The sequence below is a fragment of the Scatophagus argus genome, chromosome 17 (genome assembly GCF_020382885.2).
Source record: "Scatophagus argus isolate fScaArg1 chromosome 17, fScaArg1.pri, whole genome shotgun sequence".
Lineage (NCBI taxonomy): Eukaryota > Metazoa > Chordata > Actinopteri > Scatophagidae > Scatophagus > Scatophagus argus.
In genome coordinates, this window is record NC_058509.1 from 7,394,051 (window position 1) to 7,406,403 (window position 12,353).

Here is a 12,353-nt window from a genome sequence, read left to right on the forward strand (position 1 = left end):
TGATTCCCTGATAGTGTGTCATTCTTTTCAGTATTTTCAGTTTCCATGTGGATGTGCCCATGACACACAGCCTGTAATAATACATGTAGAAATGTCAGGCAAAACAGTTCCAACTACAGGATTTTTCTGTATTTGTGAATTCAGTAGAGTAGTATAAATATTGTTTATCTTTATATTTTGTCAGAAAACAACAGAACTGGTGAAAACAAATGGGTTAAATGCAAGATGTGTAATTTCTGCAGTGAGGGGGACTCTCAATCAAAACAACTTTGTCTGATGATGTTGCTACCTAGCGTGGGATCATGGGAGTTGTTGTCTTCATTGTTCAACAGGACACTCAACCAACGTCAATCTATCATTGTGTTGCATCACAAGTGAGTAATATAAACAATAGTTAAGAACAGAGTGGCTAGCTAACTGGTCCAAAATTATTGCAATTAGTTGCTTTCAGACATTTTAAAGCAGAAACGTTACATATTGTGCCTTTAAATACCTGATCAATTGTAAGTAAGCTAAGTTCACTATCCAAACATACATTCAAAATGGAAGCAAATAAAATATAATAGCCCAGTCGCCAGCATTAAATGTTAAAATTGTACATTTCCGCAAAACACAGATATGTAATATATGTTTGTCCGGATTTTAAGACAAGTTTGGAGTTATTTTTTTGAAATTGTCAACAAATCCCCTGAAAAAACTTAAGCTGTGACTCAATACTCTGCTGTGATCGCAGCCTGATGCTCAAGCGAATCAGCTGAGCATTGCTGTTTTCAGGAAACACGAGTCAGACAGGAATAAATGGTCTGTTTGTTGGGGACTATTTTCAGCTGCAGATTCATACGCATTCGGTGCTCTATGGAGTAGATACAGCAGCAGGATGGCGCATGTAAGTCTAACTCTAAATAAATTACAAGGCCAAATTTTATCGTAACAAAGGAACATTTCACCCAGTTAAACAATGTCGCTCACTGATGTGTTTTCAATTTGTTTTTCTTTAAATGTAAATGATAATAATCTATGTCCGGCTTTGGTTACACATCGGTGCTTCTTAGTAGGATAAATGTGTTGCTGCTTTTGGTATTTTTGGCATTTGATGACAGTAAGAAAAATATTGAATACTGGCTGCTTTATTCTTTAAGAAATCCATCTGAAAAATCTTTGCTTTAACACAAAGATCCAGTAGGACAAATATGTTAAATACATTCCTGACTGACTCTGTGTCCAATGACTGTGCACCTGCATTCTCACTGTGAATTGCTACAGAGTTTAGATAGTTGTACAAATACTTTATACTTTTTCTTCATCTTCGGTCTCCTCTCTCTTCCTCTTTAAAGTCTAGTTTCCCAGCAGGTGCAAAGTAAACTTCCTGCCTGGGGAGGGGGGCAGATTTGCAGAAAGATGTCCTCCCCTCGGCAGATACTGACAACTGAACTCTCACGTCTACACAGAGCATTTCTCATCCTGAAAATAAAGGATTCTCTAATTTTTGTTTTTTATACCACCTTATCGTCTGTTCCGAATCTCTCTGCGTTGACAGTGGCTGGCCTGACACCCAAAAAGAAGAGAAAAATGACAGAGCGAGGGGGGATAAGAGGAGCAGAGAAAGTGCTGACGCGCAGTGAGAGCTGGACAGGGCCTTAATTGATCACTCGTTCAGAAATGGGAGGGGGTGGACGGGAGAAAGAGGAGGGGGAGTTAATGGAGGAAAAAGGGGGGTATACTGGGTAATTCATCGGATTTATGAGGGACAGAGGCAGGAAAGATGGGCGCTCAGACAAGCATAACTCAGTCACCGACATCAAATGAAAGGCCACTGCAGTATATCACACCACAAGGGAAAATATATACCACAGAAGTAAACAGAAATTAGAGACATATTTTCATGCAAGCATATGTCCATCATGCATGTGCGTGTGTGGTCGGTATGCAGCACTTCATTGTGTCACTCAGTCAGTATGTCAGGCTGAATAAAGAGTCGGGTGGGGGGGTATTTATAGCAGAGTGCTGGTCCTCATTCAGCCCGGCCAAGGCTCAGCCCCATGTCTGACGGGATCTTTCTCTCCAAGGCTGAAAAATGCACCACGCTAGCAATCTAGCAGCACTTACATTTACTGTGTTCACTCAGACGGAATAAAACAGAAGAGAGAGAACGCGTGTGAAGACCGTGTGTGTCCATGGGGGAAGATGAGCCTCTGAGTTTGCGTATGCATCCAATCAATCATTTGTTGTTGTTTTTTTTCCACCCCCAGTTCTCAGTTAATAAGAGCAGGCTGACTTAAAGCTTGCTCTCAGGCCTCAGATATTTTTCTAGATGGGTAAATCAACTGAACCTCACTGGAGGCATATTAGGACTCAGACACAACTGTTTAAATGGGGTTGCGATATGTAAGCTAAAAAGATGCAATCACAGCAAAGCATACAAATGAACCAGCAAGCCTGCAAGCCTAAAAAAAAATAACGTAGACTTGATGATTAAACACAGCCAGAGAGATTACATGAGTCGATTCCATATCACATGAAACCACATCAACATTTGCTCAACACGCTAATCACATACAAGTAGAAACACGAATCCAGATGCTCCCACCCATGTGCATGCACACCTGTCCTCCGTAAGGGTCCCTTTGTGCTGTGCTGCATGATCGCATCCCAACATCTTGCGGCTGAGGCTGATCGATGGCTTTTAATTACCAAGGGCCCAAAGCGCTGATCGATACAGCTGACGAGAAGCAGAGAGATAGAGAGAGATAGAGAGAGAGACAGAGAGAGAGAGAGAGAGAGAGAGAGAGAGAGAGGGAGGGAGAGAGAAAAGAAGAGAGCGAGGAAGAGAGGCAGACAGAGATACTCCAGACGGTGATTGATGCTCACTCCTCCAAGCGAGCCCATCTACAGATGTGTCATTAGGCTTGATTAATCCTGCCAAGCCACATTCACTCACTTTAGATACCGCTGTTTAACCAGCTCAGGCCACCGCGGTCACAAGGTTAAGTGGACACAAGGTGTCCGTCCTTAGGAACAAAGGCCTCTTAACCGATAAGTCAAGGGTGGCTGCTTGCTCTCTATTTGACTGTCGCACTCTGATTCTAAACTGGTTGAATTCTTACTTATTTCTTAGTTGACTGCTAGACGAGATTAGTTTAAAATGCACCCAGCAGGTCAACCTAAAGCTACAAATAACTTCATTCATCCTTCCAACAAATTTCTACTCAGGGACTTAAGAGCATTGGCAAAAGCATAAATTCTAAATTACTAAGGAATTTTACTTGTTTTCCAGGCCAAGGAAATTAATGAAGTTATATCTATGTCACTTGTACTGTGAATTATGAACTGAAGACTCATCTGTTCATTGATTTTTTTTTTTGAAGGGATACTGTAGCAATATAAAATTTCATGTTAAAGCAGCACAGGCTGATATATTCTGACTTTTAGTCACACTTGCAGCACTACATTTTGCACAATGCAACTAAATAGCAACACAAGAGCAACTAAATATTTTTTATGATTCCTCCTGTCTGCTAAACATCAGGCAACAAACATGGCTTCTGTTGAAAATATTTCCAAGCAGAGACATCATCAGATATTTCTTAAGACTTTGGAAAAATACCTTCAGAGCCAGAGAGGACATTACAAAAGAGTTCACAGGCTGAGCAGAACTCCACGTGACGAGGAAACTAAACTTCATGTGTAAAATTGGTGGGGTGCTCCTTTAAACAGTGCCTAACTACCCCTGTCAAGGAGTCGCATTGTTAGTACAGTTTGTTCATTTGTCTGTTTGTGAACAGGATTACAGCAAACATACTAACCCTTCCATTTCATGAAAGGTGGCGTAGCTTAGGCCAAGACGACAAACCCTCATCAAATGGGGGTCCACGTCAGTTTAGGGGCCTGTGACTATTGGCTTTGGTGGAAGTTTGTGTTCTCTGAGTGCCCTTCTAGTTTCAATAATGGAATTATTATAAGTACAAAAATTAATGTCATGGCTGAGATATTGCTTTTTAATCTCATGTGATCAATCTGTCTGATAAAATGCAATGAGGCTGGAAAGATCGTTGCAGCCTTATCCAGACACAAACTATTTTAGACACCTGTTATTTTCCTCACCGCTACAGGTCGGCAGTAAAAGAAGACCAAAAGAAGGAAAAATATGTGGAAAATTGCATTTAACATCTCTTGACACACAACTGCACTTTCTGAGACATATTTATATCTTACACCACAAAACCCATCTTCAGTTGCCCCTCTCTGGAGAATGCTGCAATTCTTTGCAATTCAGATAGGTCTGGTGAAATGAGGAAAAACAAACAAGGATAATTCAGGACTTGCATGAAGGGTGTTTAGAGTCTTGAATCAAAGCTGTTGGGTTAATAATATATCACATAATTATACAAGTTTATTTTTTGTTACATAATGTTATTTGATATTCCAGATCTATTCCTCTATTCTGAGAAGCAGAGAAGGAACAGACACAACAAAGGAATTTGTTTAGTACAGAGAAGAGCTAACAGCTAAAGACGGTGGAAAACTGAGGATGGCATCTTGGAGAGACTCCCACACTGTTTTACACTGAAGCCTCAACACAAGTGGACGTTAAGTGAACTTAACACATTTTCCCTCAGGTGTGACCACTGTGTAAGCAGCCACTCCATCAGTCTGACGACCTTATCCCAAGCCGACAGTTAAAATCAGTCGACTGTTCGGGACTGTTCTTGTTACGACAACAGGGTTCGCTTTCTCCTCCTCTCCAGTGCAAGTCAGAGCATTCATTCAGTGGTTATTTAACTGACTAATTTTCTGGTATAAAAATGTTTCTTTTTTTTATGTCACCCTTCCCTCTCTTTCAAAGGTAGCTTTAAGGAGGACATCTTGATTAGTTTTATCAGTAAATACACTCCAAGTCCAAAGTGTTACATTCAAAATTCACCTTAAGTTAAAGTAAAAGTACTATTAGCATGCATTAATTAATTAAAAGCATAAAATAGAAATACTCAATTATAGATCAAGTATTTTAAATTTGTACTCAATGAGACTACTTCAGTAAATGTACTTAATTGTGTTCCTATAACAAGAACTGATTCAGCGATTTTGCTGATAAAATCAAACTTTTTTAAAGACATTTTCAGCAGCATTTTAACTGATATTTCGCAGTATGATGCAGCTGAACAACACGCTTAATTACATCAGTTACACGTAACACATACATCTAAAAACTGTCACTTTTCAATCAAGTTAACCTCAATATCTGGATATATTTTGACTTGCACATCGACAACTTGAAGAAGTTTTACTCCAAAGATAAAGACTTTAAAATCTATTTTCTCTCTTGGCTGGACAGGAGAAAAATTAAAAGTGAGGGCAGGTGGTGAAGTCCAGGTGGCAGCCTGCAGTCAGGATCAGAACAGGATTCTCAGCTCTAATGAGGTGAGTATTTTCACCTCAGCAGTGCCAATGCACACTACATTTTATGGGCCTGGTTCCATGGGGTGCATTAAGAGGCCCTGTATTTTTGGTTTGAATAATGCCTTGCCTCATTCCCCTCTGCCTCCTCACAAACTGCAGCAGCTCCTGTTGAGTACAGCGAGCAACATAAATATCTGTGCAGCATGTGACCATCAAAATGTCACTGTGCCCGTTTCTCCGCCACAATAATGTGCCTGTGGGCCTTTATTAGCAGCTATGCTGCCTGTGGTGAGACCTGTACTGTACAACAGTTGTCTCTTTCCTGCAGATCTGGGGCTGTTGTCAGGCATTGTTGTGCATTTCTCAAAAGAGTGGACTCTAAACTATGAAGACGCTGCAGCAAAGCATGGCCATTTACAAATGAGATATCTTCTATTCAGGCATGGGTTTTCTTTGGTCTGTGCTGTCATTTGTTTAGCTTTTCTATTCATTTGGACTTCTTAAAGCTGCTGAAAAGGGGATAAGCGATACTGAAATGCTTCCTGCCAGCAAACTGTCACATCTGCTTCTTGTCTTGATCAGCCCTCATTCACTTCTCATCCAGCAGGCTGTAACACTGCAGTCAGAAGTGTGGAGAAAAACAAAAATTGCTGTCACATCAGCTTCGGTTCCTTAGCTCAGTCCTTTTGTGCCAAACAATTTTGGTATGAACTTACAATTTACCAGCAGCGATGGGATATGAACTGCATTTGCATAAATGCCTCCCACACATGCAAACGAATCAGAGGACTCGTCTCTCCGAGTGCAAGGCAGCTAAAGCAAACCTTCGGAATGAATGGAAGTGTGTGAATGGGACCCTGCCATTACCTTGCTTGGCAGCTCACAAAAGAAACATTTATAAAAGCGACTTATTCAGCGTTGCTGTAACATCTTGACCAATTCAAATTTGAAGGCATTAAAAAGCGTGTTAGGTGTCGCTTCCTTTCAAGAAGTTAACTGCTCCCAGATGTGCCCTGCTCTGGCTTTATCACTTTGCATCTTTATGGGAGGACAGTCTTGACCTTGGCCAGGCCCCGCTAGAAAGGAACAGAATTCATACATTGATAAACACAACTTGAGTGCTTTATCATTTAACAGCTGGAAAAAATAGCCCCCAGAAGCTAATTCAGATTACTGCCAACATAAAAAAAATGTATCCACAGTTCATTTTATGTCCAAGAGCAGACTGTACAGTAAATAAATTCAGACTGATAGCTTTTTTCCCCAATATATAACTTTATTTAAAATATTGTTACAATTTATTACTCTACACAACATTTTCAAACCTTTTTTTTTTCTTATATTGGTTAGTAAACCTTCATGTGTTTTTAAGATATAAAACTCCATTTTGTAGCCTAGTTTTGCATCAGGTGTTAATTGACCTCTTCAGACGCTGACTCTTTTTAACAGCTCGTTTCGTTGTGTTGTTAGCTAATCCTCTGCACAGCCGTTGCCACCGCACAAAATTAATGATCAGTGGTGGCTCTAGCGTTGTACACTATCATTTCCCCAATCTTTATAATTTCTGTTTAAATAAATTAAAGTTTTGAGTTGGAGAAACCAGAGTGCATTTTGTCCTTTTTCTTTTTAAAACAACTATTTACAGGTTATGCTGAAGACAGACAAACAAGGCTTAGTTTTTCACTTAATGTCATTGACTACTTGCTGTGGGAAATTCCCTGTGTTTTCAAACAATGAACAAAAATGAATTACACAATGGCTAACACTTTTTGAAAACAAACACTTAACATCCACCCCCCACCCACCCCCAACGTAAGTCGAGGGTAGGACATGTCAGCTGAAATGAGAAAGCCAGTAGCTAACGCCCTCTGAGCCGGATGCGTGTTCCAGAGGTCAACAAACATCAAGTCTACACCTAAAGCGCTGATGATGAGACAAACGTAGAGCTCTGACTGACCTGACAGTGTCAAAGGAAAAAGAGAAATGCCACTTGAACGCTAAATCTGAGCCTGAAATGTCACAGAATTCCAACCAACAGAGAAGATTTCACACAGTATCTGCCACCCAGTGATGTTACGGAAATCAGAGCCGATTTGGCGCGAGACTGAGAAGACTGATGTGTTACTATAGCAACAGCATCATTTAGGCAAACATTTCAGCGGTGGCTGCGATGAACACAAACTTTCTGAGCTTCACACACCATCCACACACCACATTCCATTTTTTAATTCCTCTTCCACTGTGTTTGCTGTACCATCCAATGTTATTTTTATCTGTTAAGTCCTGTGTGAAATTCAATCTTATTTTTGTAATTAACATTCACTTACGAGCCAAGGCTGTCCAGCATCTCAAACACAAACACAGGCGGCCCACAGCACAGCGCACACCGACAAACACGGGCAAACAGCACAAAGACATGCTTCTTAACATTCCTGTCATCTCTCGGCTTTCACCTAATCACGGTTACCATGACATTTACCTCACGATGGCTGCGACCGACAACAACTGACAGGACTGCACACCTGCTTGTGACTGAGACTGAGCGTCAGATTGCACCTGGCGTACACAAGACCAAAAATACAAAATTCTAAAGGTAAAAAAAAAAAACAGTAGCTTTCAAAAGCCTATTCACAGCAGCATGAGCCACGGGGACAGAGAACAAACATCAAACAGTAAAACAACACTGCTTTGAATACATTATTGGGCGATTGAGGCGGTTGGCTGACAGGAATAAAAGGAACAGAGGCTGCACTAAGCGTGTTGAGCCAACGTGGTGCTGCCACGGCAACTGCATCCCTCTGTGATGATGGGGAGACCGACCTGGAGTGAGTGAGCGCGGAGGACAGAAAAGCCAACACCACCTCTATATGCCTCTCCTCTCCACATCTCATCCAAAAAGAGACATCATGGTTCAACAGCTCCAATTGCCACGTCATCCATCTCTGAATTGGCTATTACTTTGGCTGTCAAATTGTCCATCCAGCAATCAGCACACTGCTGCTTCTTTCTCAATCCAGCTATCTGTGATGTGTGTGTAAAAACACAACATGCTACTACATTATGGTAAGTATTGCTATAGGCTGTTGTACAACTGAGGCCTGTCCTCAGAGGCAACAAATGGATGACAAAGAACAAAACACAAATTTTTGCACCTAATTTTGTCAAACTATAAATACAAAGTAGCCAGGAGACAGGGATATGTGTGTGTGTGTGTGTGTGTGTGCGTGGGTCTCATGCTGAAAAAGCATGTGCTGGGCTGTGAATGTTAGCTAGACAATAGGAGACACCTCCCATTTGTCTCCATCTGTCTGGCGTCTCCGCTGTCATACAGATAAAACGAAAACATCTTCATTTACTGGCTCTCACACCAACAGCTCATCAGACACGTCCAATCACAGCCTAAAACCTTATCAGCAATGTCAATGATAAACACAGAGGACACACACACAAAAGCATGCTCCAAGGTAACTGACTGAAAGCAAATGTGACATTTTATTGAACTGAGAGCTAAGCTAAACTGTGGGGGGAAAAAAAAGGATCTTGCAACAAACTGAAACTTGAACTTGTGCTCTAATAGTCAGTGTGAATAAATAATAAACCAACATCACTCTCAGTTTCAGGTTTTTGGTCACTGAAGCACGAGAATGAGTCCGTAATAAATCGACCAAGATAAAACCATTAGCCCTTGGTGGGATAAACCAAACCCATTCGACGCATTAAGGTGACATCAATACATTTACGTCTCAGTTCAGAATTCATGTAATTCATATTGACCTGCTTTCAACACACTTACAGTGAGACAAATGTTTGCGATTGAACATCAGAGAGAAAACAGAAAAAAACATGTTGTCTTTGTGTATAAAAAAAAAATAAATGAAATGCTGCTCAAAAACAAAACAAAAAAACTCCAACTGTCAAAGATGTTGTGCATATGCATACAACTAATACTGTAATCTTTTAGATGCATCAAGAGATGAACAGCTGCCTGCAATGCTATGTATGCGGATGGTTACAGTCCCCATCTACTCCCTGTACAACACATATACACACTGCCCATCCTCCCTGTACAACACATACACACACTGCCCATCCTCCTGATGTGGTTAATGGACAAACTGCAGAGGAGTGATACTTTTGGGTGAGTTACAGAGCCCGAGGGATCACTCTGTAAGAAACTCTGAGAAGATTTCTATTTCTGCTCTAAACCTGCAACACAAATCTGTGTTGCACTCTGCTGCTCTCTGCTGCCTGTTAGGAAAACTGCAGCTCAACAGAAGCACACGCAAAGGCCCTCCTGTCCTTGCATGGATGCAGACCTTTGAATCTGTCCACTCCACAGAAAAAAAAAAATCAGTCCGATTTCAGGCAGTTCCCGTCCTTATTCTGTGTGGAGAATCTGTCCGACAGTTTGCGAGCCATTTCAAAAACACCAACACGTTTGGCCTATCAACCTTTTGTTTGAGAGATCATCCCTGCGCAGAGCTGAGAATGAGAAAGCCTCTTCCTCTCAATTTCTAAGCTCTGCAAAATCACCAGAATAAAAAATCACTTGTGAGGGGGATACACACACATACAAACACACACACACACATTAGTGGCGGACTGCCAAAAGACATCTTTCTGAAGTAGCGTGGGTTGGACCAGAAGACAAGGTGAAAAATGCAGATTAGTTAGAGCAGCTTGCACGCAATTCAGCTGGCGTTTTACCATGTCAGATCAAGAAACCAATTATTTTAGCCTTTATATTAATCTATATTTCATCATACACTCTACTATGAACACGCCCCCCGCTCCCCAGCAACTGTAAATTTTGCACTAATGTCCATAATCAGTGTACAGCATGATTTTGCTTTGCTTCTTCATCAACAACATTTTTATGCATCCCTCCTTTCTTATTTTCATCTCCATCATCTCAGGTCAGCAGACAAGTTCCACGCAGAAGGCTTCAGACGAAGTTGGTGATGAAGAGCCGACCGCCACAATTCTATCCCACGGCTTCCTCCTTTTGTGCAAATGGTGCCGCAGCGCTGTGGTGACCCTGACCAGTCATATGCTGTGTGTGTGTATTACATCTCAACCAGTGGCGAGACTTTGCCCGTGTCCTGCCCCCATATCGCAGGGCAGATGCATGGAGGAAAACAACAGAAACGCTATGGAGATCTAGTAAATGGCATGAAAGTTGGCTTTTGTTTATTCTCCTTCATTGCTTTTCTTGCTGTGTTTATCCCTGGGGTCGGTTAAGAGCGACTATTCCAATTTCCCAAATAGGTCACTTCCAGTTTGTTTCTCGGGGCATGGATCGCCTCAGTCCCTCAGTCAGTTCCGTGTTTGTCGATGGCCGCTCTCTGGGGTGGTTGTGATGATGCAAGTGGACCAGTTCTATTTTAGGTGATGACAAATGTTTTTAGGAAGTTGCAATCTCCCCCCCTAGGTGGCGCCATCCCTTCTGCTGTGTCTCCAGAGGAGGCAGATACTCTGAAACACAGAGAGACGGCTCAGGGAAGAACTCCGAATGATTTTCTTTTCTTTTTGGCAAGTCATGTGACTTACAAAAACGCTGTTACAACACAGATCAATCAGTGTCTCAGCAACAGTGTTCCTGAGAAACTTCCCTGCTTTAATTCAGTTCAACTGTGACTCTGTGGCGCGTTGAAGGAAGCCCTCGTCTTTTATCTGGATGTCCTCAACCTCCTCAGCTTCTCCTCAGCTGTTCATCATCTGTCCCGGTTCCTAAACCTCCACAGGTTCCTCACTCATCCTCATGCCTTCCACTTGCTCTTCCACATTCTCATGTTGCTGGTCACGTTCTGGCTCACATGGGGCAAATAGTTTTGACTTCCTTCTAATGTGTGGACCGCTAAGAGAGGCTTTGATAGGGAGTCACATGTGTATGCATGTATCTTTTCTGCATACCTTTTAGCTGTACGCAGAAATACATCAGCGTATGTCATTTCTCGCAGTAATTTCTAAGGAGCACTAGTGGAGAATTTCTCTCTTTGCTTAAGTGCAGCCTTTTCTCTGCTTTGCAGTTGCCTGTTCATTTTGAATTATAATTCCACAGGAGCTGCACAAAAGCGATAAGAAAATAATGCCAGGGTATCTGAATGCACCACTTTTAGGCCAGGACTAATTTAATTTCACTGAACTCAACTTACTAATACACTAATAAAATGTTCACATATAGTTAATACAGAGAAATAAAAGAATGTAGCTTATTTACTGTCACCTCCCTGCTCTTGCCCTTTTGTCAGATAGGGAATTTGTGCATATTTCATGGCGCTGTCATTCAAATCACTACTCAGTACCACCTCTGAATACAAATCATAATTTGCCCTTGATAAAATCTAGCCTCATAGCTGTCACTGCTGGTGCTTTGTTGTTTTGTGCTTTGTGTGTGTTTTATCATTATGGCATTATATAGAGGACATAAAATACTTGGGGCTTACCATTGTTGCTGCAGTTTTTGTTGTCTTTGTCAGAGGCCTCTTCCTCAACCTAACAGCAAAAAAAAGAAATCAACATGCAAGAAATATATCATGAATCATTTTAAACAAAAGCCCTGAGTAAAATATGTTAGTGGGTTATTGTATTTGTAAAGAGAAAAAAGGTATTAATGTCAACTGCTAAGTTTGGAATTTCAAACTTGGCAGGTAGTCAAGTGCTTTCCAGAAAGAAAGGAAAGGAGTGGCCCTTACCTGTTTCCTCCACTTCAGCTCACAAAAGACCCGCTCAAAGCACTCATGCATGTAGTTAAACTGGGTGGAAAAAGCAAACAGAATTTGTTATCCAGCCTACCAATGTAGCACAATCAGCCTGCAGAAACTACATCTCCACTTCTTCTTGCTCTGATTGCATGTGAAGGAAAATGTGCTGACTCATAAATCAAATATATATCTCAAGTGTTTACAACAAATTGCTTATTAAAAACTCATAACACTTGTCACTGTACAACTTCA

General features: G+C 41.3%; 1 protein-coding gene across 5 annotated transcripts in view; it reads right to left on the minus strand.

The window, feature by feature from the left end:
• snx27a (sorting nexin 27a) overlaps positions 1-12,353 on the minus strand; it is a 40,024-nt gene that overhangs the window by 19,518 nt on the left and 8,153 nt on the right. For 2 of the 5 annotated variants that reach the window (XM_046417571.1, XM_046417570.1), the window contains exons 11-12: positions 12,093-12,152; positions 11,844-11,892 (exon numbers count right to left, since the gene is read on the minus strand). In XM_046417571.1, the coding sequence (XP_046273527.1) occupies positions 11,844-11,892; positions 12,093-12,152 (109 nt within the window). Of the gene's footprint in view, positions 1-4,193; positions 4,280-6,652; positions 10,873-10,964; positions 11,205-11,843; positions 11,893-12,092; positions 12,153-12,353 lie in introns of those variants that run through there. The other 3 variants (XM_046417569.1, XM_046417568.1, XM_046417567.1) reach the window with 3 other exon arrangements.